Below are 22820 nucleotides of genomic sequence, written 5' to 3' on the forward strand. Positions count from 1 at the left end.
CTTATAATAGCAAAAATACTACTGTAGAGAACATAACACTCATGCACATCTACACTATAATGACATTAGGATCCAAAACTTGTAACTTCTGTAATCTTGCATGCAGCCCATCAAGCACTGTATTTTGCATTTAATTGCCTAGGCTAACAAACCTGAAAGTTTTCAAGATTACAGATGCATATACACAACCCCACATAAAACCTAACATGAATAAGTGTATTTTTTTCACTGTGGACCCCTCAAAAAAAAATGCACTGTACCACTTCTTGGCTAAATAAAAAGAAAACAAACAGATGACATAAAATGGTATTTTCACATATTTACTCACTTGGAAAACCATTTATTCCCTATCTGAAAAAGGTAGTGCAAATGATGTGATCTATATTAGTTTGTTAGTGCCAAAGCCCTGGACCTCAATCAATATTTATAAAGACTCTGAATAAGAACTGAGATACTTTCGCTTTTAGAATCCAATATCCTTCAACATGCCACTGCTACTAAGATTGGACTCACTTGTTTAAATATTTCAAGGCTAATCACCCCCACCACCAATTGCATGCACTTGGGACCCAGTGTGATCACACTTTGCCTTTCAAGGTGTTTTGCAGGTATATCACTCAAGTCTGAAGGAAAGTTGTTCAAAAATTATCTCAATCACGCAAGGGAGGGGGATAAACCCCTGACTAAAAGCTAACCTATAGCTTCTAAAGCAATGCGTTATAAGCCAAGTACTCATTAAACTCTTCGGTGAGGCTCCAGGAAAACCTTGCACTTAATCCATGTGATGAATCTGCAGAGTCAATATTGGACCTGAGCAACAGGCAGTTAAAACACAGGTTCCAGCATTCGTCCATCACCGGAAGCAACAGACAATCTGCACCCAGCACCAGAGTTTACGAATCCCAATGCACAGACTGTGCCTTGACCCAGTTCAGCCTCCAGTATTAAAACCCCCAGGACCACCCAGCAGCAGTCTGGCAGACCGCTAGTGAAAACAGAGGGAGGAGGAACACGTTGGGCTAGATTTTGTCAAGGCTTTAGCAACCATCATGACCAAATTCCTGCTATAAGCCCTTTTGCAGCTTACTCTCCACCAACTCTTGCGCTGGCGGTTACAGTTTGTGCTAGTAGATCTGTGCTGCTTTTATATTTCATCCATTCTTTACAACCTTATTTGTATATTGTCCATTGGAATGAAAACTGCTCAGACTGTACCTTCCCTTACAACCGTAAGGTGCTCAACCCACCAACCAGGGAAACAGTAACACTCACAGCACACAAGCCTTGGATCCATCTGGCAGAATTTCCAGGTGCCTTCATGCAGTATATAACGAGAAATATATTCTGAGGGTGTGCTGACAACAAAAACCCACATAGATCCTACTTCTTTTTCTGCAGCACCAAGCAACATAATCTCCAGCACAGTCCCAGTATATGTATTTTTACTAGCAAGCCCTTCCATCCCACTCAGAGCAGTAGCAGTATATGTGCTTCCACATAGTACAATCTAAAGCTACACCACTACTGACCTACTTTTCCCCCCTTAAAAAACAGGAAAAACAGCTTCATAATGCAGATACAGCCACAGACTACCTCCCTCTACACCTGCTTTAGCAATGATGTAAAAGAATAACATCCAAGCTACATTTTTAACACTTCATCCATAATTGCCTTTCATTTCTATCAGTTAAAATAACACCCAATCCATCAATTTCACACCAAGGGCTAGTTAAGCTTCTTCCTGTCAAGTCCATCTAGACAAGCATCACATGCTTCCACCTCCATCTGTTCATACCATTTTTACAAATTAATTTTTTCATTTCATCACGCTTCCTTTCTGTATTCCTGGCTACAATGCCCAGCTCTCTCAGAAAGTCTCTTTGGGTTTTCACTTTTCAAGCCCTTCAGAATCCATCCCGTCTAGTTTACCATGAAATATTCTGCACTGTCTCTACACTCCCACCTAAAAGCTCATGCCACTCGGAGACCTTTTCAGATGTCTTCCTTCTGAAGAAAAACACTCTCCCTGTAACCTTCCCCTGCCTTTTTTGCCATGACTTCAGCTTCTGGTGTGGATCCAAGGCCCATACTGAATACAGCACAGCTGCATGACCTTGGCTCCGACTTCTGAGGAAGCTGCTATGTTCTAAGAAGCTGCACAGTAGAGCCACGCCAAGATAAGAAAGGTAGAGCTGCAGAGAGGTAACATTTTTGAGATATGGACCATTAGTAGCACAAGCACTCAGGAAGAAAAACACAAACATAAAAAGGTGTAAGTCCTAAAGCAAACAAAAAAAACACCCCACCAGGGAGCCAAAATACAGCAACTCAGCAACTCTGAGCAGCAGAGGCTGACCCTTCCCCTCCTGAGGAATGTCTGTGTTGCTCCTGGTGTGTTAGCAAGGGTGGTGAGCCGATGAATGCTTAGCCTAGCAGCTCATTAAAGCCCCACTGTTTCTTTCATGCATGCTAGCCAATAACTGTTTAACATTTTTATGTTAATATATATACCCCGCCTGCAGAGTTTCTTTGCACACAGCAAAAAGTGCCCTAAGTGACAGAGACAGAGGATTACGCAATTATTACTGGAAAGGCAAACTGATGTCCTTTTTTCCCCCACCTGAAATTCCTCTTAAAAATTTTTGTCACACTTCCTACTAGAGCTCAAACAGCTGGTGAACTGCAATCATACCGCAATGATCCAAATTATCTTATTGCTCTGCAAATTCCACCCACCTGCTCAGCCCAAATTGGCTCTCATCATATATTCAGATTACAGTCTCTGCTTAAGAGCAAACTTTCTTACAGTGACACACACAACAGGGTTTTGACTGAGGCTGCAAGCTCGCTTATGTAGCAAGCTGCCTCTGCCTTCAGCATAATAAACATAACAAGTTCCCACTCCTTTACCACTGCTTACTGCTCCCCTTTGCTTTGCCAGTACAAGTGCTTGTTGGACCATGAGGTAAACCAGATCATGAGAGTGATCAATGATAAAAGAATACGCCCTGCTCATTCTTTTTCTAGAAGGAGTTCTCTTGAACCCAAACCATTTCAGCAGCCAGCTGACACCGTGACCACCACGAGCAGCGGCACCAGCAGGGCCAAAGAGCTGGGCACCTCCAGGCTGCTGCGAGGCCTCCTCAGGCAAGGCAGCACTCGCTGCACGGCACCCAAAGGCACTCACTGGGGCAAGGCGGTGGTAACGCGTAATTACTGGTAACGGCAGCACTGCAGGCAGGGAAAGGACCGACAACTTCTTAAGCAACAGACTCGTGTAAAACTCCTCCCGCACGCCCGAAGTTTCCGGGAGGCGGCCAGGCCTCACGCAGGGCAGGGCGGGCAGCGAGGGGCCCTGACACAGCCCGGGCTCACCGGCCCGCGAAAGGGGCTGTGGCGAAGCAGGCTTCGCTCCCCGCCCCCACCCCGAGACCCCCGGCACGGGGCCGCCCGCACCGGCTGCCCAAAGGCCGGGGGGAGGCTCCCCAGCGTCCCTGAGAGCCGGGCCTGCGGGGCACCCCGGCGTGGCCAGCGGCGGGCGGGTCGGCGGGCCGCCCCGCCGCCGCCGCCGGGAGAAGGTGCCAGGAGAGGCCCCTCGCGGCGGACGGCGTCCCCGCCCCGCGGAGATCCCCCGCGGCGGCGGAGCCCCAGCAGCCGGTGCCGCCCCCCGCCGCGGGCCCGGGCCGGGGCGCCGGCTCAGGAGGGGCGGCGGGGGCGTGGCCTGGCCCCGCGGCGCTGGGGGGGCCGCGTCCCCCCCGATCCCCAGCACTTACCTGCGGGCAGCCGTTCCCCTTCCCAATGCGCAGGCGCCGCCGGCCACGCCGCGCATGCGCTTCGAGGGGGCCCGCGCCGCGCGGTCCTAGCGCCGCCGGTGGGCGGGGGGCGCTGTCAGAGCCGGGGCTCGCCGCCCGACGGTTCCCCGGGCGGCCCCGCTCCCCAGCGGCAGCCGCGGGCGGGGCGGGCAAGGGCAGCGGCGGGGAGACTCCTTCCCGGGCCGGACGGAGCTCGCCTGCCCCTGAGGAGACTGACACACCCACCCCCCAGTAAAAAATGGCCCTTCCGCCTGCGACACCTCGCAGGCCGTCCCCGGGCCGCGGCCCCGCCGCCCTCCCCGCACCGGCGACGGAAGTAGGAGAGGGGCGGCCCGGACCGGCGCGGCGCGGCTCTGCCCGGAAGCCCGCCGCCTCGTGATTGCGCAGCGCAGCGCCGTGCCGCGTCGTTCCGAGCCGAGCCGCTACTGGCCCGGCCCCGGTGGAGGGGCGCCTCGGCCCCGGCCCCGACCCCGGCCCCGGCCCCGGCCCCGGCAGGCAGCCGCCGCGGCAGGTAGGCCCCGCGGGGTCCCGGCGGGAGGGGGGGCCGCGGGTGCCGGGGGAGGCGGGGCAGCGGGGAGTTCCCCCGGGCGGAGGTGGGAGTCCGGGGGACTGGGGGCGCGGCAGGTACCTCGGGGGGTTGGTGCCCGCGGAACGGGCTCGCCGGGGGAAGAGAGTGCCCGGGGGTCCCTGGGGGTCGGAGGGTCTCCAGAGTCCCTGGGGAGCAGGGGGCAGCGGGGGGGACTGGGAGGGGACTCGGTGGCAGCGGGAGCTCCGTGCCCCTGCTCGCCCTGGTGCATGCTCTCGGTGACCAGGGCGGGCGCCCCAAGATGAAGCCAGCCCGGATGCTGCGGCAGGTCTCCGACTTCAGTGACTTCAGCCGAGGCCACTGGCTGCAGGAGCTGCTGTGCCAGGGAGAAGAGCCCAGCCTTATCCAGTCCAGCCCCGATGGGCAGCACCTTTTGGTCCTGCAGAAGAGCCGGCCGCCCCCCCTGCCCCGGGTGGTGGCCTTCCAGCGCCACAGCATCAGCGGAGCTGACCTGGAGAGGAACTGGCAGCCGCCTCAGCCAGCCCTTGTGGGACTGCTCTTCCTGCAGAGCCCTGTGACATTGGACTCCTGGGTACTGGCCATTGTGTGGGAACACGGCCGGGCCGAGGTCTGGCATTTCGTGGTGGCCGTGGGCTGGCAGCTGCTGCAGACACTGGAGCTCTGCCAGGGTGCCCGGGCACGAATTGTCTCTGTGTGCAGCCAGGGAGCCAGCCTGGTGTGGTGTGAGGAGAGGCCTCCCCTGGATGCCCACTCGGACATGAGCAAGTGTGCCTTCAGGTTCTGTGTCTGCACCCGGGCTCTGGAGGTGGGGGAGCAAGGCATGCGGCTGGGCACCGTAAGGATAGTCCTGCACAACAGCCCTGAGTACCAGGTCCTGGCCTCCCCCCAGCATGTCTTCCTGGTGCCTGCCGCTGCCAGCTTTGCCACTACTTCCAAATTCCTCCTCATCTGGCGTCCTGAGAAGGCAAAGCTCACCATCACAGCCCCCTCTGCAGGCTTTGTCCACAGCAAGGTGCTGCGCTCCAGCAGCGAGTCAGACTTCAGGAAGCTCCTGCTTGGCTCTGTGGGTCTTCTCTCAGGTTTGGCACCTCTGGACATTCACACCTCCACTGTGTCCAACAGTGGGGGTCTGCTGCTGGTGAGCACGAAGGGTGCTGTGAACATGGTGGAGCCAGATGGGACACAGAGGCATATCTTTGATCTGGAGCAGGGCCCCCTGGCCCAAGGAAGTCCTGTCCAGCTGAAGACCTTTGGCAGCATCCTGGCCTGTGTGCTGGCTGGGGTCCTGTACCTTGTTGACCAGAACAGTGGAAGGCTCATAGAAAAGAAAATCCTGAGCATGAAAGAGGTGCATTTCTTGGAGTCCCCAGGAGAGGAGGACAGCATCCAGCTCCTCACTCAAACCGGCATCTACAGCTTCAGCTCCTCCAAACCTGAGGACAGCAGCAGGCCTGAGCCGTGCCTGGTGGAGATGGTGTTTGAGGAGGCCTGCAGATACTACCAGAGAAGGAGCCTCAGCAGCTCCAAGCTGACAGTGGAGAAGTTGAAGAAAGGTGGTGTGTTCCAGGCTCCTGTGGCCCTTGCTGCCATCCTGCAGCACAGCCTCCAACAGAAGCAGAAGCCAGCCCGAGGCCTCCAAGACACTTATGCCAAGCTGTTGAGCACAATGAGCCTGGAGCTGCAGAGCTACATGAGCCTCGAGCTCCTCAAGACCTGTGTGGTGTGTGCCCCAGAGAGTGAGGTGGAAAGCTACTGTGAGGAATTGGTGGAGCAGGAGGTCAGCCGTGTTCTGCACTCTGACATGGACAAGGACAACTTGGCCTACCTGAACTCTGTCTTTGCCTCCTTCCCCAAGGCTGCCTGGAAGGCCACAAGGAGCTGCCTGCAGCTGCAGCAGAATGGGGATGGCCTCTTGGTAGCCAGGGCCACCCCAGAGGTGTGGAAGAAGGTCCTGGGAGGGCCGCAGCAGGAGGAGGTGGGTCAGAATGGGGTGGTCCCGCTCTTTGAGCTCATCTGCGCCTCCTTCCTGAGGTTCAAACCCAAGTGGCTGCCCAGTTTTGTGGAGCTGACCCAGCAGTATGTTAGCATCTCTTGGGCATACAGCAGCAAGGAGGGCCCAGGGGGCCGGGTGCCGCTGTACAAGAGAGCGCTGGGAGTACTGGCCAGGAAGAACAAGCGCAGCGAGGCAGATGATGAGATGGAGCTCGAACTGCTGCTCTGCAGCAAGAGGCCTAAGGCCGTGCTGCAAGCTCTGCACCTTCTCATCCGCCTGAAGCGGTGGCAGCGGGTGGTGGAGGTGGCAGAGAAGTTCTCCAAGCTCAGCCCCTTGCTTAACAAGGAGATATTCACCACGCTGCTGGCAGAGTTTGCCCAGCACCGGGAGCTAGACCCTCATCTGGACACGCTGTGGCCACTGTGCCCCGCTGAGCTCACTGCCTCGGACATCCTCACGGTGGTCCTGCAGCACCTCCCTCGCTCCCAGGAGGACCCAGTGCCCTTCTCCAGCGAGGGGAGCCAGCTGACTGTAGGCTTGCTCAAGCCACTGCTGCAAAGGGTTGTGCAGCGTCCCTGCGTCCAGGATGAGATGTACTCAGATGCCTTGCAGAGCCCCATCTTCCCCCCTCCTACCCCACCCCGAGAGCACAAGATCCCCTCAAAAGCAGTGGCTGATGATGCCCCTCAGCCACCCATGGCAAGGACTTCCTCCCCCTCAGCACTGGTACAGGGTGACACTGCATGAAGGGGGGAAGCACAATGGGATCCCAAGCCTTGGGTGCCTGAGGAGGGGAAAGCCGCATCCACCCCAGGAAATCCTGCCCTGCCTGGCAGTACGGAAGCCTGCTCCTTTCTGAAGCCTCCCTGCGGCAGCATCTCGAAGAGTCTGTTGGGTGGCTGGGGTTGGGGGATCTCATCTGAAGCCAGGGCAGGCTTTCTGGCTATTTCTACCAAGTGCAATTGTGTGTGCCCCAGTGGAGGAGCAAATGCCTGGTGCATTTGCAGATGAAAGCACTGGCTGCACTACAGGACTACAGAACTGCTCCCTGCCCAAAGCACTTTCAGTTTGCTTGGCTCCTTTATAACTTCACTTCTACTTCCCTGATCCTCTAGGAGTGGTGGTGGAGTGGTGGGCAGGGACACACACAGTCTTCCCCCCCGCCATTCTCTGCTCCGTGGGTTAGGTGCTGCCTCCAAGCTCTGCCTGTGAGAAACTGGGCACGTTTCTTGCAGTGGGGTCACCGAGTCCTGCTGCTCTGGGCTCGGTCAGATGCTAAATGCCAGTGTGGTGCAGCTCCGTGGTACTGGGGGTCCCAGCACACGCGCTGGCAGCTGCAGCACTCTGTGTGCTGTCTCGCTGCAGTTCCTCTGGGATCAGTCCTGTAGCTGTGACTGATTGCAGCTACTTAGCTGAAGAGAGCAGCCTAATTCCCTTATCTCTCTATCCCAGACGGTACCCGAACTCTCTTCTGAGCTGAGAAGCTGGCAGCAGCCTGTGTGAGCTTGGGGCTGGCCCTGCCTCTCGCTTTCCTTTGTGGAAGCTTAGATTATGCTGCAGGATGCCCAGGCCCTCTGTTCCCATCTCCTCTACCTTTGCCCTTTGCACACAAAGCGGCTTTGTCAGGGTTGTCTGGCTCATACCGTGCCTCTGTTTGCAAAGTCAGTGTAACTTGAGAGCAGTTGTGCAGGAAGATCGAGGTTCCAGCCTCCCTCTGGTGCTCGCTGCCTGGCCCGCTCCTCCGGGAGAGAGATCCCGGCTGTGGCTTTGCCCCAGCATGCGGGCTGTGGTGTGAAGGAGCTGCCTCCTGCCTTGCTGGGATGGGATGGGATGGGATGGGATGGGATGGGATGGGATGGGGGAGATTCACCTGCATTAGTCCTCTTGAGAGTGGGGTGAAGTGTGGAAGACTCCTTTTAAAAATAAAGGTTCCTAAAGTAGTGCTGGGGCGGTGGTGGATGTTTTGAGGGTGCAGACCCTCAGGCGGAGGGCAGTTTTGTTTTGCTTCTAGTGAAAAGTGGCCAAGCTCAACCCACCATGGTACTGCCCAGCGTGGCTCACCGCTGGTACATGCGGGGCTTGGAGATAACAGCTATGCCTGGACAGCCCATTCCCTCCACAGTGCTTGGCCCTTTACCACTACGAAGCCGTGGAGGCAGGACCCTGCACTGGCAGGCAGGTGACCATCCCAGGCAGTGCATGGTTTGGCAAAGGCAAGCCCATACATTGCTGGGAGCAAGGAGACCTACTTGGGCTTCGCTCCCATCCTCTCTGCAGCTGCTTGGTGCTGCAAGCAGCCCCCAAAGGCCATTGGGGCTTCTTGGTGGGGGAATTGTGGCTGGGCCCAAGCTAGGGTTGAGGAAGGGAGAATTTTTTCTCAAGAGCTGCAACTTGTCCCTTTGTTCCTGGCTGGAAAACCAGCAACAGGGAGCACCAGGCTGGCCCTGGTGGGAGTCTGCTGCCCTGGGCATGCAGTGGCAGAGCTGCTGTTGGAGGGATCCTAGTTTGTCAAACCACTGTAAAGATGTGGCAGGACCTCCCCCAGACAAGGGCTCAGCTGCAGAAAGTCCCTGTGGTGGAGGAAAGCCTGGCAAAGGGGAAGAGGAACTGCTGCAACGGTTCTCTAGAAGCTGGCTGGTTATCGACGAGACCTTCCTTATGGTGGGCCTTGTGCTGTGTCTGTGGGGTGCCGCGAGTTTCCCTCCCACACGAGGGAAGTGGATTCTGGCAGCTGCCGCTCACATGAGCAGAGGGAGCCTGGCCTGAAAGGGGAGCTGACAGCAGCCACTGTGGGCGTTTTGCAATGAGCCGTCCTCGCCTCTTCCCCGAGCGGCTGCTGGCCCTGTCTGACACTGCTCTCGCCTGCCTCTCAGGGCTGCTCAGGAGGAGGACGATGGACCCAGGCCCCTCTCAAAGCCACGGCTCCAGGGCCTGGGACGCTGCCCTGGGGAGCTTCTCAGAGCAAGCCCCACACCTTGGCAAAGGCTGTGCAGTAATGTGGGGGGAAGATTTTCATTGCCGGGGCTGGATTTGGATGCATGTGGCCACGGTGACAAAGCAAACGAGGAGGGTCAAGCTCCCTGCCTTCCAGCACTAGCTCTGCAGAGAAAAAACACCATGGCTGGAGGCTGAGCAGGGAGGCAGCAGTGCCCACAAAACCAGCAAGTGGAAACTGAAGCCAGCAGCGGTCCTGCATGGGCTGGTGCCCCTGAGGCACAGCAAGGGAAGAGGAAGTGGGGAACGCTGTGCAGTGGGGACAGCCTGGGGCTTGGGGACAGAGACCTCCACACGTGGCCCCTAGACGAGCAGAAAGCAGTCACAATTTGGGAAGCTGAGGGAGTGTTCAGGGTAGGGGAGAGCAAAAGCAGAGCAAGAGACAAAACTGAGCTGAATGCTTTCCAAGGGGGTGCTGGGAAATCCCACCCCAAGGACCAGAAAGGGTGAGCATCCCTGGGGGGAGCAGGGGCTGAGCCACCCTGCAGGACAGATTCAGCTGAGTGATAGGCAAGCACGGGGCTTTCTTTGCGGTCAGGATGGGTGCTGGTGGGAGATAGCAGGAGGTAAGGCCAGTGCAGCTTCAGATAACGCCTGAAGGAAAAAATAGCGATTAGAAGATCTGAAAGCAAATGGAAAAAGTGATAAAGCAGATGTATGTAGCGGAGGGTGAGCTGGCCAGCTTGGCCCCATTGCTTTGCTCCAGAGACACTTGGACTTTGCAATGAAGGAAATGAGTCAAGCTGCTCACGTACGCCTCTTGTGCCTGACCTGGCCTTCGGGATGGTCCCTGTGCTTGAGCCAAGGAGCAGCACAAAGCAATGCCTGCACTCGCCATGCCACAGGTATAGACCAAGTCACCCTTGGCTCATCTGTGCATGCAGCTCTCACCATGCCCGTCCATGCCATGCAGCAGCGTGGGACATGCAGGGGTGGACACTGAAAGTCCCCATGCCACCATACCCAGTAGAGGGAGGGAGGTGCAGGCTGCAGGCACCCCATAAACTGACTGGAAACCCACAGATGACACATAGCAGGGTCACCAGAGAGCACAGGTAAGTGCCTGCGTGCTGGGGACAGCACAGGCTGGCACCCCATGGACAGGAGGCTCTTGGTGCGGCTTTTCCCAGGGAAGGACCTGGCACCCACCCAGCCGCAGGTGCAAAGGGCTAGCCAGTGAGGGGAACATCACCCAGCCTTGGTGACACTGAGCAGCGGTCCTGCATCGACCCATGGGCTGGGTCAGGACTCCAAGGGCTGGCTGTGGGCGGAGCACGCTTGGGGATCACAGCAAGAGCCCTCCAGTCCTAAGCACAGCCCCAACTGGGGCCAGCAGTGGGGAACCCTCCCTGCGCCTACCCCTGTGCCCTTCCATCGCAGCCGGACATGAAGAGCACAGCTGCATGCCTGCAGTGCACACAAACACCCCATTTATTGTTCGACACCAAAAAAATCACAGCCTTAGAAAAAGTCAGGCTCCCTGCAAAAATAAATAGTCACATTTTTCAAGCGAGGGGCCTGGGTGAGCAGGTCCCTGCTGGCTGGCAGCGCAGAGGCTGCGGTGGCATGGACAGTGCGAGCTGCCCTGAGCCCATGGGGTCTGGGGGGGGGGGGTCTGGCATGGTGTGTGTGTGTGGTCCCACCTGGGGCAATGCAAGGGGCAGCCCCCTCTCACACATACCAGGGCATCATCACATATTGGGAACTGGGGAGGGGGTTTCAGCAGGGGGTCCCAACCTGCTGTCCAGCACCCAGGGAGAAGGTACAGCAGACAGGGTAGCCATGTCCATCTGCTCTGGGCCCGTGCTGTGGGCAACAGGGGCTAATGCCTCGTGGATGGCCGGGGAATTTTGTAGAAGTTGAATGTGGGTGGCCTGCAAAACCAAGGTCACTTATGTCACCCCCCAGTCACCGAGGGGAGCATGAGACAGCCCAGGATGTGCTGAGAAGGCCAAATGTCATCCCACCCCTGTGGCCCAGCCCCACAGGAAAGAGGGTGTGGAGACCCCCATGCATACCCCGCTGGTTTGGGGGAGGCTGGGAGCAGCAGCACCCCCAAACTGAGGAGTGTGGGAAGATGATGGAGGGACCCCAGAACAGTCTATGCTGCACAGGTCCCACCTTCCCAGTCCTCCCCTGGTACCAGCACCCTCCTTGGCCTGCACTTGCCCTGTTCCACTCCTCGCCCCCCTCCCTCTGTGCCCTGTCCCCCCTCATGCCACAAGAGCTGCCCCCACACACACACACAGAGACCTGGCACTGCTACTTACATCTCCAAGGCTTCATTCCTGAAGGGGAGAAAAAAAGAGTGGACAGTGTCAGGGGGGCAAGAAGATGCCTCCCGGGACAGCCCAGCATCTGCCAGTGGGACAGGGTCTCCCCCGGGGGCACACCAGGAGGACACGGGGGGCTGCAGGGTGCTATGGTCCCCTCCATCCTGGCTGCCCCATCTGGACCCTGAGCACAGGCTGCTACAGCCGCCCCGAAAGTTGCTGCCCCCAGAGCATCGCTGCTCCGTCCCCGGGCAGGCAGAGCAGGGCCCCACGCTCGCCGGCTCGGTGGCACGCAGCTCCCCACGCCACGATTTCAGTTCCCCCAAGCTTCCCTGGCAGCTGAGCCCGTGTCTCCAGCCAGCTCAGCCGCCGGCTGCAGGGGGAAGTGAAAGGCACCGGGGCCACCCGTGGGACCCCAGGCACGCTGCGGGCAGGGCGCAGCCCGGCTCAGCGCCGCACGCTGCACACACCACTGACAACCCCCGCACGGGTCCTGGGAGGGCCAGGGCGCCGAGCGAGGAGGAGTGGGGCAGGCAGCGGGAGGAAGGCTGGCTGGGGCTGCAATGGGCACGGGGGTGCTGCAAACCCCGGCTCCCCAGGCAGCTGCGACCCTGGAGGGGGGGGGGGGGCGGGCCGGAGCAGGGGAACCCCCGGCAAACCGGCTGCGCGGCAGGGCCCAGCCGTAGCCCGCACTGCTGGAAATCCGACCGGAAACCGCTCCCTACCCTCGGGGGTTGGCGGCCGCACTGGAGGGGGGGGCTGCCCGTCAGAAGGCCGCAGAGGGACGGGGAAAGGGTCCCAGAGGGCTGGGGGGCAGCCCCGGGGCGCCGGTGGCCACGGGCACGCAAGCGAGCACTGCACCCTCGTGGCAGCAACGGCAACCGCGCAGCGCGTTGCATTCTGCGCGGCCCCCAGCTGTGCTCTCGTTTTGGGGCCCCAGCACAAAAAATGGTGCAAAGGGGAGCGAGTCGAGAGGCAGACCTCCGAGCCGGGCTGGGGGCTGCAGCCCTGCCGCGCAAGCCGGGCTCCTTCCTCCGAGGGGGCATGCACCTTCCTCCCTTGGGCATGCACCTTCAGCTGCCCAAGGGAGGGCTGCAGAGCAGGCAGAGCCAGGCTCTTCTCCAAAGCACCTCCATTCTTGGAGCCTGAAGGTCCCAAGCCACCTACCTGGTGTCCCCCCCCGGCCCGCATTACTTCAGGATCAGCCCCACAGGCTGCCGCGGGGCACGTGAAGGGGCAGTTTGCAGTGTGCGGGGGGGGACCCCAGGCCCAGCGCGGTCGCAAGGGACGGGTGGCTCCTCACCTGTAGACATCAGCGATGTCCATGCGGCGGTAAAACTTGGCGAGTCTCACAGCCAGGATGATGCTGGGCAGCAGGAAGAAGGTGCACCAGCCCAGGCTGAACCAGAAGGCGTTCTGGGTGCAGGGAGGAGAGCCATCAGGGACTAGACAGCGACTGGGAAAGCCTCTTCCGCTCCCAAGCACCTGCAGTGACCCCCCCACCCACACCTTCTTGCAGCCTGGCCTTTGCTCTTAGCCATAGCAATGCGCCAGGGAGATGCTGAGCCCTGCTTGCTCGGGACAGAGATGGGTACCCCTCATCCTGTGTGGAAGGGATCAAAGGGACCTCATTGCCACCCCACACACACCTATCACCCCACACATCGCTGCCCCACTCACCAGAGAGTCCAGGATGTAGTCGCAGGTGATGGCCTCCACATTATCCAGGGTCTGAGCTATGGGCTTGCAACGTGCCACGTCTTCCGTCAGCTGGGGACACAGTAGAGACAGGACATGTCAGTGTCCCCCAGAACCTTGCAGCCTGTCCTCCCTTCCCTCTACCCCACCGAGGAAGGCTCACTCACCCTGCTCTTGGCCCAGGAGATGTAGGTCTCGAAGAAGTCCAGCAGCTCCTCCAGGAAGGCCCACGTCTCCTGGGAGGGCAAGCAGAGAGCGAAGATGCTGCACCCCCAGCCCACTCCGTGCTTCATGTCCCCTCCGTGTCAGGATCAGGGCTGTCAGACCACCTCAACCCAGCAGCAATGGGGCTGCAAGCCCCTACCTGCCCTGGCCCCTTGCCTGAGGCACCATAAGGGGAGGGGTCACTCTCCCCTTATATATTTATATATATAAAGCGCCTATCACCATATTGATAAGGGGTGCAGGGGACCGCTGGGGAAGACGACAGGGCAGGACAAACAGCCAGACATTGCTTGGCATCCCTGGGCAAAGGGAGGTCTTGGTGTGGGGGTCCGGTCACATCCCCACCGGGTGGCCTGGCAGCACGGCAAGGCGAGCTCACGTTCTTGATGATGTTTGCCGTCTCCCTCTCCAGGAACTCCTGGGTTTCGCTGGCTTTGTCCAGCGCAGCTTTTGTCTGTGCCTGGGATGAAAGGTGCTCTCAGCAGTGTGATGGGGGAAGTGGGGTCCCCACATCTCCCCCACCCTGCCCAGCAGCAATCCCTGGGGTGCAGCATCTCTGAGCTGTGGTGTCCCCAGCAGTCACGCGATGGTAGTGCCCGAGTTACCTCGGGTGGAGGGAGCCTGCGCCTGGCAGGGTCCCCGGCATGGGCCCCCTCCCTCTGCCCCATGAGCAGCCCCTACAGTGCGTGCTCAGGGAGTCCCACAGCAGCCACCTGCCCCCCAGACTGCAAGTTAGCCCCCACCATCTCCACTGCAAGACCTCACGGGTGCTTTGCAGGGTGCCCCAGAGTGGGGTGTGCTCAGGAGGCTCCTTCGTTCCACTTACCTCGAGCTGGGCAGCCCCGCTCTGCACCAAGTGGATGCTCTCCTTCAGTCTTTGCTGGGGATGGAGAGAGGGGGGTCAGAGGCACAGACCCCATGGCTCAGCCGAGACCCCACCAGCAGGCTCCAAGCTCTGGGGGAGCCCAAGCCAGCACCCCCAGGACCTTCCCCACCCTGGCGTCGCTCACCAGCGGCCCAGAGAAGCTTGTCTGCATCTCCTTGTCCAGTTCCCTCAGCTTGCGAGCATCAGCCTTCAGGTTCTCTTTCACATCCACGCCCTGGAGGACCTGCAGTCAGTGGTGCCCCCCAGCACAGGGTCCCTGCCCCACCACAGCCATCTGATGGGGGGCCGGGCTGGAGAAAAGAGCTGGACGAGGGTGAAGGGCCTCACCTCCCCTCAGCACCCAGGCAGGTCTGCAGAGGAGCCACTGCAGCCAGTGGCTTTGGGGACAGCGTGGCCACGGCCCCGGGGTGCCGTGATCTCTCACCTCTTTGTCTGCCAGCTGCTCCAGCTCTGCGGCCAGATCCAGGAGGCTTCCCTGGGTCATGTTCTGATCCAGCTGGAAAAGGCAGAGACAGAGCTGTGAGACTGGGGACACAGGGCTAATGGGGGGCTGTACCCCATCCCTCCAGGGCAGAGTGGAGCCAGGGCCTCACCGGTGGGGGAGGTTCCCAGTTGCCCCAAGGGGTGACACGGATGGCAGGGGACACCCCGGGAGCCTGCAGTGGGACTCCCGCAGCAGCAAAGGGGAGGGGGCAATGGACCCCCTCAACGTGCGTCCAGACGCCCCCATCCCAACACCAGCCTGCCCCCAGCCCACCTTCTCCAAGGTGGAAGTGAAGTCGGGAGTGAACACCACCCGGCTGGTGTTCAGCAGCAAGTCTCTCTGGCTCTGGTTGAGCAGCAAGATGGGGCTCAGGGTGATGTTCATCTTCTCAAAGGCCGTGGAGATCTCTCCTGTGTACTGCCAGGGCGAGGGGAGCCATGATGGGGCACAGTGCCAGCCCTTCGCTGTCCCCCCCCAGCACCAGCTCTGCGCCCCCAGCCCTGCCCCCCTGGACCCTGGCACCCCACGCTCACCTGGCTGACGTTCAAGAGCTTGTCCAGGGACACGCTCTGGTCCAGGTGCAGCGTTTGCCACAGGGCAGCATCTTGCTGGCACTGCCTGCAGGAGAGGGGCACGGGGCTGAAAAGGGGCTGGCAAGGGCCACCCCCTGCCAGGAGGGTGTCCTCACCCCACGCGGGCAAGTCACACCTTACTCCTTGCCTGGCATCGGCGCCTGCCCACAGCCAGGGCAGGTAAGGCAAGCTGCCCCCATCCCAGGGAGCATCCGAGGGTGCTGAGCAGCCATAGCCCTCCCCAAAGACACGGCGCTGGAACTGGGACCCACCTGTACATCTCCGAGAAGTTTGTTGTGCTGCCCTCCTGGCCCAGCAGCTCCGACAGGTTGAAGCCAGGGATCAGGCCGGGGGTGTCCAGGAGCTGAGAGCAAGGGAAGAGATGGAGAAACTAGACACGGTACAGGGCAGGACCTGGGAAGAGCATCCCAAACCGGCCAGCGCTGCCTCCTCTCCACCAGCAGCCTTTGGAAAGGTAGCGGTGGCTCCGGGCAGGGATGTCTTCCCACGGGGAGCTCACCTGGAAGAGCTGCTGGCTGCGCCAGGACTCACAGACGAGCATGTAGGTGTTCCCCCCCAGCACGAAGGTGATCAGCACCAGCAGCATCAGCAGCCAGGAGAAGATGAAGCTGAAGCCGACTCCTCTGCCAGAACAGAGATGCCGTCAGCAACCGGGGCCCTGTGCCCCGGCATCGATGCTAGCGCTGTCTCCAGCTCGAAAAGCCTGCACACCCCTTGCCCCCCCAGCAGTGCCGGGAAGCACCATTCCCACAAGCACATCTCTCCCCTGCCTTCGGACCCTAGAACCTGGCCGGGCTGCACCATGGGGCTCGGACCCCGGTGTGGCTTCCCCCAGCTTTGCAAGCCACCATCCACCCACAGAGCCACGGGACCACACACATGCTGCCAGGCCCGCACCGGCAAGGGGTGAACAGGCCCCACTCGAACACCTTCCACTGGCACCATGTTTTACCCTTGCATTTACCACCTGCACAGTGAGTTGCCATGGGGCAGGCCATTAAGCCACAGTAATTTGATGATTTAGGAGCTTGAGCATCCCCAGGCCAGCCCTGCCCACCCGTCCCACGGCTCCCACGTGCGTCCTCGGCAGCCGAGGGAGCCTCACGCCATGAAGAAGTTCCCGCCGGCATTGGAGAGGCTGCTGCGCTGCGTGGGCAGCACACTTTCCTTCAGCCCCAGGGGCCCCAGCAGCAGCCCGACAACGTTGCAGAGGACCACCAGCAGCACCATGCAGCACAGGAGGGTACACACGCTCCACCTGGGGCAAGAGGAGGGGCAGGAGTCAGACAGCAGGACCGGCACCCCGGGCAGCAGCCGGCATCCCACTACCTGCCTTCGTGGGGAGGAAAAAGCCCCCAGGCACCCCAGCAGGGAAGGGGCATGGGTGGCTGCAAGGCACAGCTCTGGCTATCCTGTACCCACAGCCCCACCACCAAGAAAGCCCCCACCTCCAGCAACTGGAGGATCGAGAGCCTGAGCCTCTCCAGACAAGGGAGCCGGGGCATGCAGCAGCCTCTCGCCTACCTGAGCCCATCAAAGGCGATGATCGGCTCCCTGTAATCCTCCAGCACCAACACGGCATTGCCCACGAAGGCCTTGATGCTCTCCTCCACATCCAGGAGCGGTAACTGCTCCTGCAAGCTCCTGACCTCCTGCCCGATGAGGCCCAGCTGGTTCTGGGTCTCTGCAGGGGACGGGGACAGGTTGGCGCTGCAAGCTGCTGCCCAGATCCTGCTTGTCTGGGGCAGGCAAGCCTGGGGCAGTGGGGACCCGGAAAGAATGGGAAGGGGGCAGTCGTGACCAAGGATGGCATCAGCATGATGGCACTTGGGGACAGCCAGGGCTGCAGGCAGCAGGGGAGGTCTCCACGCAGGGATGGGGTGAGAAGGGAGGAGGGAGCCCTGGGAGAGGGAGAATTCTGCACACGGGGCACAAAGCCCTGCTTACTTGTCACCACGTCCCAGGACTGTTCTTGTATCTTGGCAGGGGTCATGTCCAGCGTGCTGTTAACCTGCGTCAGGGGGGGCACAGCGTACAGCTCATGTCCCTGCCCGCAGCCCAGGGCTGAGCAGCACATTCCCTCCATCCCCAGATCCCGGTGGCACAGGACAGCCAGGCTCCCCGCAGCACCCAGTCCACCACACCGGTGCCTGGGGGTGGTGGGGACAGCAGGCAGGCTCCGGCTGAGGCAGACCTCCGGCCAGCCCTTCCCTCCAATTAACTCCTGGCGGGGCTCTTCCCATGCCACCCCGTCGCAGCACAGCCCCAGCAGCACCAGGAGCACCCAGCCTTGTGCCTGGATGCAGGGGAGACCCCTTACCTTCTCTAAATCAGCCGCTATGCTGGAGCCAGACACATCACGCAGTGCCTCCAGCTGCTGCTCCACACTGGGGACCTGCAGGGAAGAGCCTGGGGTTGAGGGGACCGCAGGGGGCTGGGGAAGGGGCTGCAGGGGCCCCTTGCCCTGCACCCTGCCCCTCCTCACCATGCTGAAGTTGGTGCTGAAGGCGAGGCCGTCCAGGGACACTCTGCCGCAGGAGGGGCCACAGCTCCGCAGGGTCTGGTTGAGGCCATCTCGCACGCTGGCCAGCCGCCGGCTGTAGTTGCTCTGCAGCTCCTCGAGGTGCAAGCGGGTGCCGGCGATGGTGCTGAAGGTGGCTGCCAGTGCCTCCATCCCTGGGGAGACAGCAGCGGCTCGAGGTGTCATCCTGCCAGCACGGCAGGGGCTTGTCCTCACCCAGCTGAGCCTCAGGGACCCATCCAAAAATGCAACGTAGGGGCATCCCCCAACATCCCAGCATTTGCCTCAGGCTGGGGCTGGAGTGGCCAGGTGAATCCCCCCTCCCTGGGGGCCTTGCCCAAACCCGCTGGAGCCCGCCAGCCATGCACCTGCCCCAGCGTCCCCCTGAATGCCCTCCGAGGCCCTGCTGGCCCCCCAGGTATGGGGCCGCTACCTTGCAAGAGGCTCTGGAGGGATTCCAGAGCCCCATCCGTGCTGCTCCTGATGCCCGAGACAATCATGCCGCCCAGGTTGGGCCCGATGTCTGTGGAGATGGGAGAGACAGTGTCAATGACGGGACCCCCGGCAGCGGGACCAGGCTGCCCTGAGCAGCCCAGGGCTTGCAGGGGAGCTGCCAAAAACACTGACCCCCCCCACGACCCCATCCCACACCCAACCCCCAAGCAAGGTGGGCAGAGGGGAACCCCCCCACCCTGCCAACACCTGCATCATGCTCCCAGAGAGGAGCCTGAATGGGGAAAAGCAGCAGCTGGAGCAGAGCAGGAGCCTGCAGGAGCCCCCAAACCCACTCCCTTTAGACATCCCCACGAGAACCAGCACAGTGGCCCCCCCAGGTCAGCAACCATCTGCAGCACCCCCAGCCACCTCCAGTCCCCAAGCACCCCCAGGATGCCTCAGCCCCCCCTCTGCCGCACACCCTCACCCTGGAGGCTGCGGTTGGCATGGCCCAGCGGGATGTCACTCCTGTCGATGATAAAATTGATTTGCTGCAGGGACAGAGATGGGGTGTCAGTGCGGGTGGGGACCCTTCCCCACCTCCAGCTCCACTGTCACCCTTCCCCCGGGGGGCTCTTTGCCCCCCATCAGGCACCCCAGCCGGGGCAGGGGCACCAGGCATGCCTGGGGGATGGAGGCCGCGTAGGTGCGGACGTTGTCCAGGGTGTCATTGATGTTGGGGAAGGTGCCGCTCACGGCCTGGGAGAAGCGGGTGTTGCTGACAAAGGCACAGACATCACCAGCCCTGCGAGGGAAGGGTGACAGGGTCAGCACACGGGGACCTCAGTCCCGATGCTGCCCCTCAGGACCCTCCAAATCCACCCGCACCGACCCCAGGCTGCAGGGTCCAGAGCACGCCGCTGAGCCCCCCGTCCAGAGCACCCAGTGAGCGCCCCGCACACAGCCAAGGGACCGGAGAGGGGGGACACAGGACACTGAGGCACAGGGGAGCCCAGTGCCTGGCACGCCCACATTTCCCCACAGAGAAGCTGTCGGGAAGGGTCTGCACCGTGCCAACACGCAGCCCCCTGGGGCCAGCTCCCCACCGCTGCCGCTTCCTCTCCTTTGTCCCGCCGTGCTGGGATCTGCTCATGCGAACAATGGCAGCTTCCTGGCACGGCCGCCAAGCCCCAGCGTTTCCACCCGCCTTCGGGTCCCATCCGGAGCCTCCCAGCCAGCGCACTCACAGGAGGAGAGCAGAGACCAGCAGGACGGAGGCCCAGAGTGCCCGGCGCCGGCAGCCCATCCGCCGGCCCTGCTTCTGGTACATGCGGCCCCCGCAGTTCCCGCAGCAGCGGCAGCAGCAGAAGCAGCATCCCACCAGGGGCACGAGGATGATGAAGAGGAGCCCGATGGCCACGCAGACCAGGAAACCCAGTTCATAGAGCAGCAGCTGGGAGAGGAAGAATGAGAGGCAGCAAAACGCTGGTGCCCCTGAAGGCTCTCCAGCTCTGAGGGTCCTGTCCAGACCCCCACGGGGCAGGATGGGTCCCCCCAGGGGGTTGCACATCTCCCCTTGCTGCTGCCCAGCACCCAGGGCTCAGCCTTGGAGCAGCACCTGCCAGCATCCCCCAGCCTGCCGCGGTCTGGGGCTGCCGGCTCCCTGCCCTGGCTGCTTGCTCACCTCCTGGACTCGCTCCCCGATGGCCTCCTTACTCTGGGACTGCCCAAAATCTGCAATCAGTTCTGGGAGACAAGGAGCAGAGAGAGGTGTGAGCGGGTGCTGGGCCCTGGGGGGCTCTCCAGGAGGGCCCACACCCTGCTCACCCAAGAGAGGGGCTCCCAGCACCGGACATCACCTCCAGCACTGCAGCTCAGAGCGGCTGTGAGTGCATGGCATGTTTCTCCCTCCCAGCTGTCCCTCCCCAGCCATCATGTCACACAGCCCTTTTGCACCCGGGAAAAGCACTGCCAGCCCCTGGGCTCTCAGGGGTCCACGGAGCAATGGGGTCCTCGCCCCAGTGGGCATCGGGGGCAGGCTCAGGGGAGGATGCTCCGACAACCACCTCAGCTGCCCTTGGGCTGCCCTCCTGCAGCCCAGCCCCAGGCAGACGCCTGGCTGGCACTGCCAGTGTGGGATGGGCGCTGGGGCAAAGTCCCTCTGCGACACTGCCTCTTTCACGCCCAGGACTCGCCCTACCCATGCCCCATGGCCTCATTACAAATCATGCTGGCACACAGTGCCATGTGATTGTATCCCAGTATCTGTGCGACACAAACAAAGCCACAAAGCCACCGTGTTGTTTGCCGGCCACACATTTGCCTGCAAGTTGCTGGCGAGCAGGGGTTGAGCCCGGCAAAGGAGGAAGCACAAGTGCCGCAGCCAGGTTGGCAAACCCCTCCTCCTAAGCGGGCAGCACTTGCCCCCGGGGGGGCATTGAGCAGCCGCAGGGTCCTGGCATCACCCATGCCAACCTGCAGCCCCTTCAGGGCAGAGCTGTGCCAGCGACACATCCCCTCGGAGGCAAAGGAGGGAGGGCGAGCGCTGGCAAGCAGGGTGGTGCACGGAGGGTGCCTGCAGCGCTGCCGTGCGGGAGCTGGCACTGGCACCCACTGCCCTTGGTGGCCCTGAGCTGGGTCCCACCTACGCACACCTTGTCACCTGCAAGCACGGAGGGCTGCAGGCCAGGAGAGGACCCTGTAAACTCACAGGCAGCAGGGGGTTTGCTCTGCACCTTTCGTTGGGGCCTGGGATGACGGTGCTCAGAGGGAGGATAGGGCAGGACTCTGCAAGGTGGCACTGCCACCAAAGCCTGTCCTGGGGCCCACCTGGGACTGCCCCACAGCTGTGATGGGACACGGGCAGCACACAGCTGGAATCCTCAAGGACCCCACTCAATCCCCCCTCCAGACCCCGCCTAATCCAGATCCCTGGCATTTAAATGCTGGGTGGACAGTCACCAGGCTCACCCAGGACCCCACAGGTCTGAGCAGCCCCCCCACCCCATCGCCAGTTCCCCGCTGCCGTGCACCCACCTATGGGCAGGGCATTGGGCTGCACCAGCCGCAGGAAGCCATGCACCATCCCCACCAGGCCCGGTGTGCTGCTCCCCGGTGCCTCGGGGCCAGGGCCGTACACGGGCTGCGAGATGTTCCCCAGCTCCATCGCGGCGGCTCTGGCAGGCTCCTGGGCACAGAGAGGAACTGTCGGTGTCGTTGGGGCACAGGGCCACCCAGCCTGCCCTTGCCTCTGAGCAGGAAATGCGAGGAGAAAAAAATCAGGCACCTGCCAGGTCCTGCCCAGAAGGAAAGAGCTGCTGGAGAGCACCGGGGAAGGATGGGGAGTCCCGGGAGGAGCAGGGTGGGGGGCCAGGCAAGAGATGCCCACGAGGGACCAAGGGGGCTGTGGAGGATGAAGCGGGGACGGAGCGCTTACCCTGTCCTCCGACACCTCTGATGCCTGCCGCAGGGCCCAGCCACACAGTGCCAGCGCCCCGGCTTTATGGTTTGTTTAAGTTTCAGCTGCGATTGCTGAAAAGCTGCTTGCCGGGGAAGGCGACGATGCCGGGATCGCCCCACCCTGCCCCTGCCACCTCTTGGCACCCAGCCACCCCGGGCCGCCTCTCCATACTCGGGTCAGCGTCACCACCAACGCGTCCCAACCCAGACACCGGGGAGAAACCCCTCTCCTTGCCCTCCGCAGGGCTCCCGTGCCCTTTCTGGTTTCCTCCTGTCCCGACCCAGGAGCTGGGTGACCCGCGGTGATCCCCAGGGCAGCCATCCCGCCTGCTCCACCCCGGCACCCGCTGCTCCCCTTCGGGATGGGGTGCACTGGGCCGGCCACAGTTTCGGCACAAACCAGCTCTGGCCACAGAACCAGGTTTTGCATTTAAAAAACCTCCCCAAGCGGGGCACTGCAGCAAACCCGGCATTTTCCACACGCACCCCAACCCCCCCAGGCTGGGACAGCCTCAGGGGCCCCCAGAGGGGATTCTTCCTCTAGGGCTGGAGGTCTGCCAGCGCCTGCCCGGCTCCATCCCCCCCTCCCCGCCCGCCGAGGAGGCCCCCCACGCCGCGGGAGCCACGCGTGGTTCTGCCCCCGCCACTGCCCCGTGGTCCTGAACCGCCGCCCCGCCGCCGGGGTCCCGCCGGGGCTCCGGGAGCTGCAGCCGGGGGCAGGGCGGGCGGGGTCTCTCCCGGTTGTGGCGCGGACGCACCCGGTGGGCGCGGGGCGGGTGCCCCGGGCGTTGCGTCCCGGCGGGCGGCGGCGGCGGGAGCTCCCCGGCACGGCACGGCACGGCACGGCTCGGCTCCGCACCGAGACCGCGGCGCCGGCGGCCCCGGGAGGGGTGGGCAGGG

At 61.5% G+C, this 22820-nt stretch overlaps 3 protein-coding genes across 4 annotated transcripts in view; 1 reads left to right on the top strand and 2 right to left on the bottom strand.

Annotated features, from left to right (window-relative positions):
* Window positions 1-4236, bottom strand: part of ARMH3 (armadillo like helical domain containing 3) — a 135056-nt gene extending 130820 nt beyond the window's left edge. Inside the window, exon 1 of one of the 2 annotated variants that reach the window (XM_075504702.1) lies at window positions 3774-4236. In XM_075504702.1, the coding sequence (XP_075360817.1) occupies window positions 3774-3829 (56 nt within the window). In that variant the 5' untranslated portion in view covers window positions 3830-4236. Of the gene's footprint in view, window positions 1-3187; window positions 3744-3773 lie in introns of those variants that run through there. The other variant, XM_075504704.1, reaches the window with a different exon arrangement.
* A 54-nt stretch (window positions 4237-4290) lies between these two features.
* Window positions 4291-8294, top strand: HPS6 (HPS6 biogenesis of lysosomal organelles complex 2 subunit 3). The gene is made up of 2 exons (XM_075504705.1): window positions 4291-4323; window positions 4625-8294. The coding sequence occupies exon 2, from the start codon at window positions 4640-4642 to the stop codon at window positions 7097-7099; it is 2460 nt and encodes an 819-aa protein (XP_075360820.1). The 5' UTR covers window positions 4291-4323; window positions 4625-4639; the 3' UTR covers window positions 7100-8294.
* A 2741-nt stretch (window positions 8295-11035) lies between these two features.
* On the bottom strand, window positions 11036-21710 carry LOC142410897 (prominin-1-A-like). Its single transcript, XM_075504075.1, has 24 exons — window positions 21498-21710; window positions 20146-20207; window positions 19709-19914; window positions 19146-19266; window positions 18949-19012; window positions 18460-18549; window positions 17991-18181; window positions 17826-17900; window positions 17453-17516; window positions 17030-17189; window positions 16611-16763; window positions 16005-16128; window positions 15757-15848; window positions 15446-15530; window positions 15186-15329; window positions 14853-14924; window positions 14553-14642; window positions 14369-14422; window positions 13922-14002; window positions 13485-13553; window positions 13300-13389; window positions 12923-13035; window positions 11617-11634; window positions 11036-11220 (listed from the first exon to the last, which is right to left on the bottom strand). The coding sequence occupies exons 1-24, from the start codon at window positions 21625-21627 to the stop codon at window positions 11169-11171; spliced, it is 2400 nt and encodes a 799-aa protein (XP_075360190.1). The 5' UTR covers window positions 21628-21710; the 3' UTR covers window positions 11036-11168.
* Between the last annotated feature and the right edge of the window lie 1110 nt (window positions 21711-22820).

The sequence above is a fragment of the Mycteria americana genome, chromosome 6, assembly GCF_035582795.1.
Source record: "Mycteria americana isolate JAX WOST 10 ecotype Jacksonville Zoo and Gardens chromosome 6, USCA_MyAme_1.0, whole genome shotgun sequence".
In the NCBI taxonomy this organism is placed as follows: Eukaryota; Metazoa; Chordata; class Aves; order Ciconiiformes; family Ciconiidae; genus Mycteria; species Mycteria americana.

What these genes read in the sequence shown, in the direction of transcription:
- LOC142410897 (XM_075504075.1), bottom strand. Translation starts at nt 21,627, where the DNA reads ATGGAGCTGGGGAACATCTCGCAGCCCGTGTACGGCCCTGGCCCCGAG. An exon ending in TAGCGGCTGATTTAGAGAAG is followed by an intron (nt 17,517 to 17,825) that starts GTAAGGGGTCTC and finishes CCCCTGACGCAG; the next exon opens with GTTAACAGCACGCTGGACAT. An exon ending in AACTTCTCGGAGATGTACAG is followed by an intron (nt 15,531 to 15,756) that starts GTGGGTCCCAGT and finishes CCTCTCCTGCAG; the next exon opens with GCAGTGCCAGCAAGATGCTG.
- HPS6 (XM_075504705.1), top strand. Translation starts at nt 4,640, where the DNA reads ATGAAGCCAGCCCGGATGCTGCGGCAGGTCTCCGACTTCAGTGACTTC.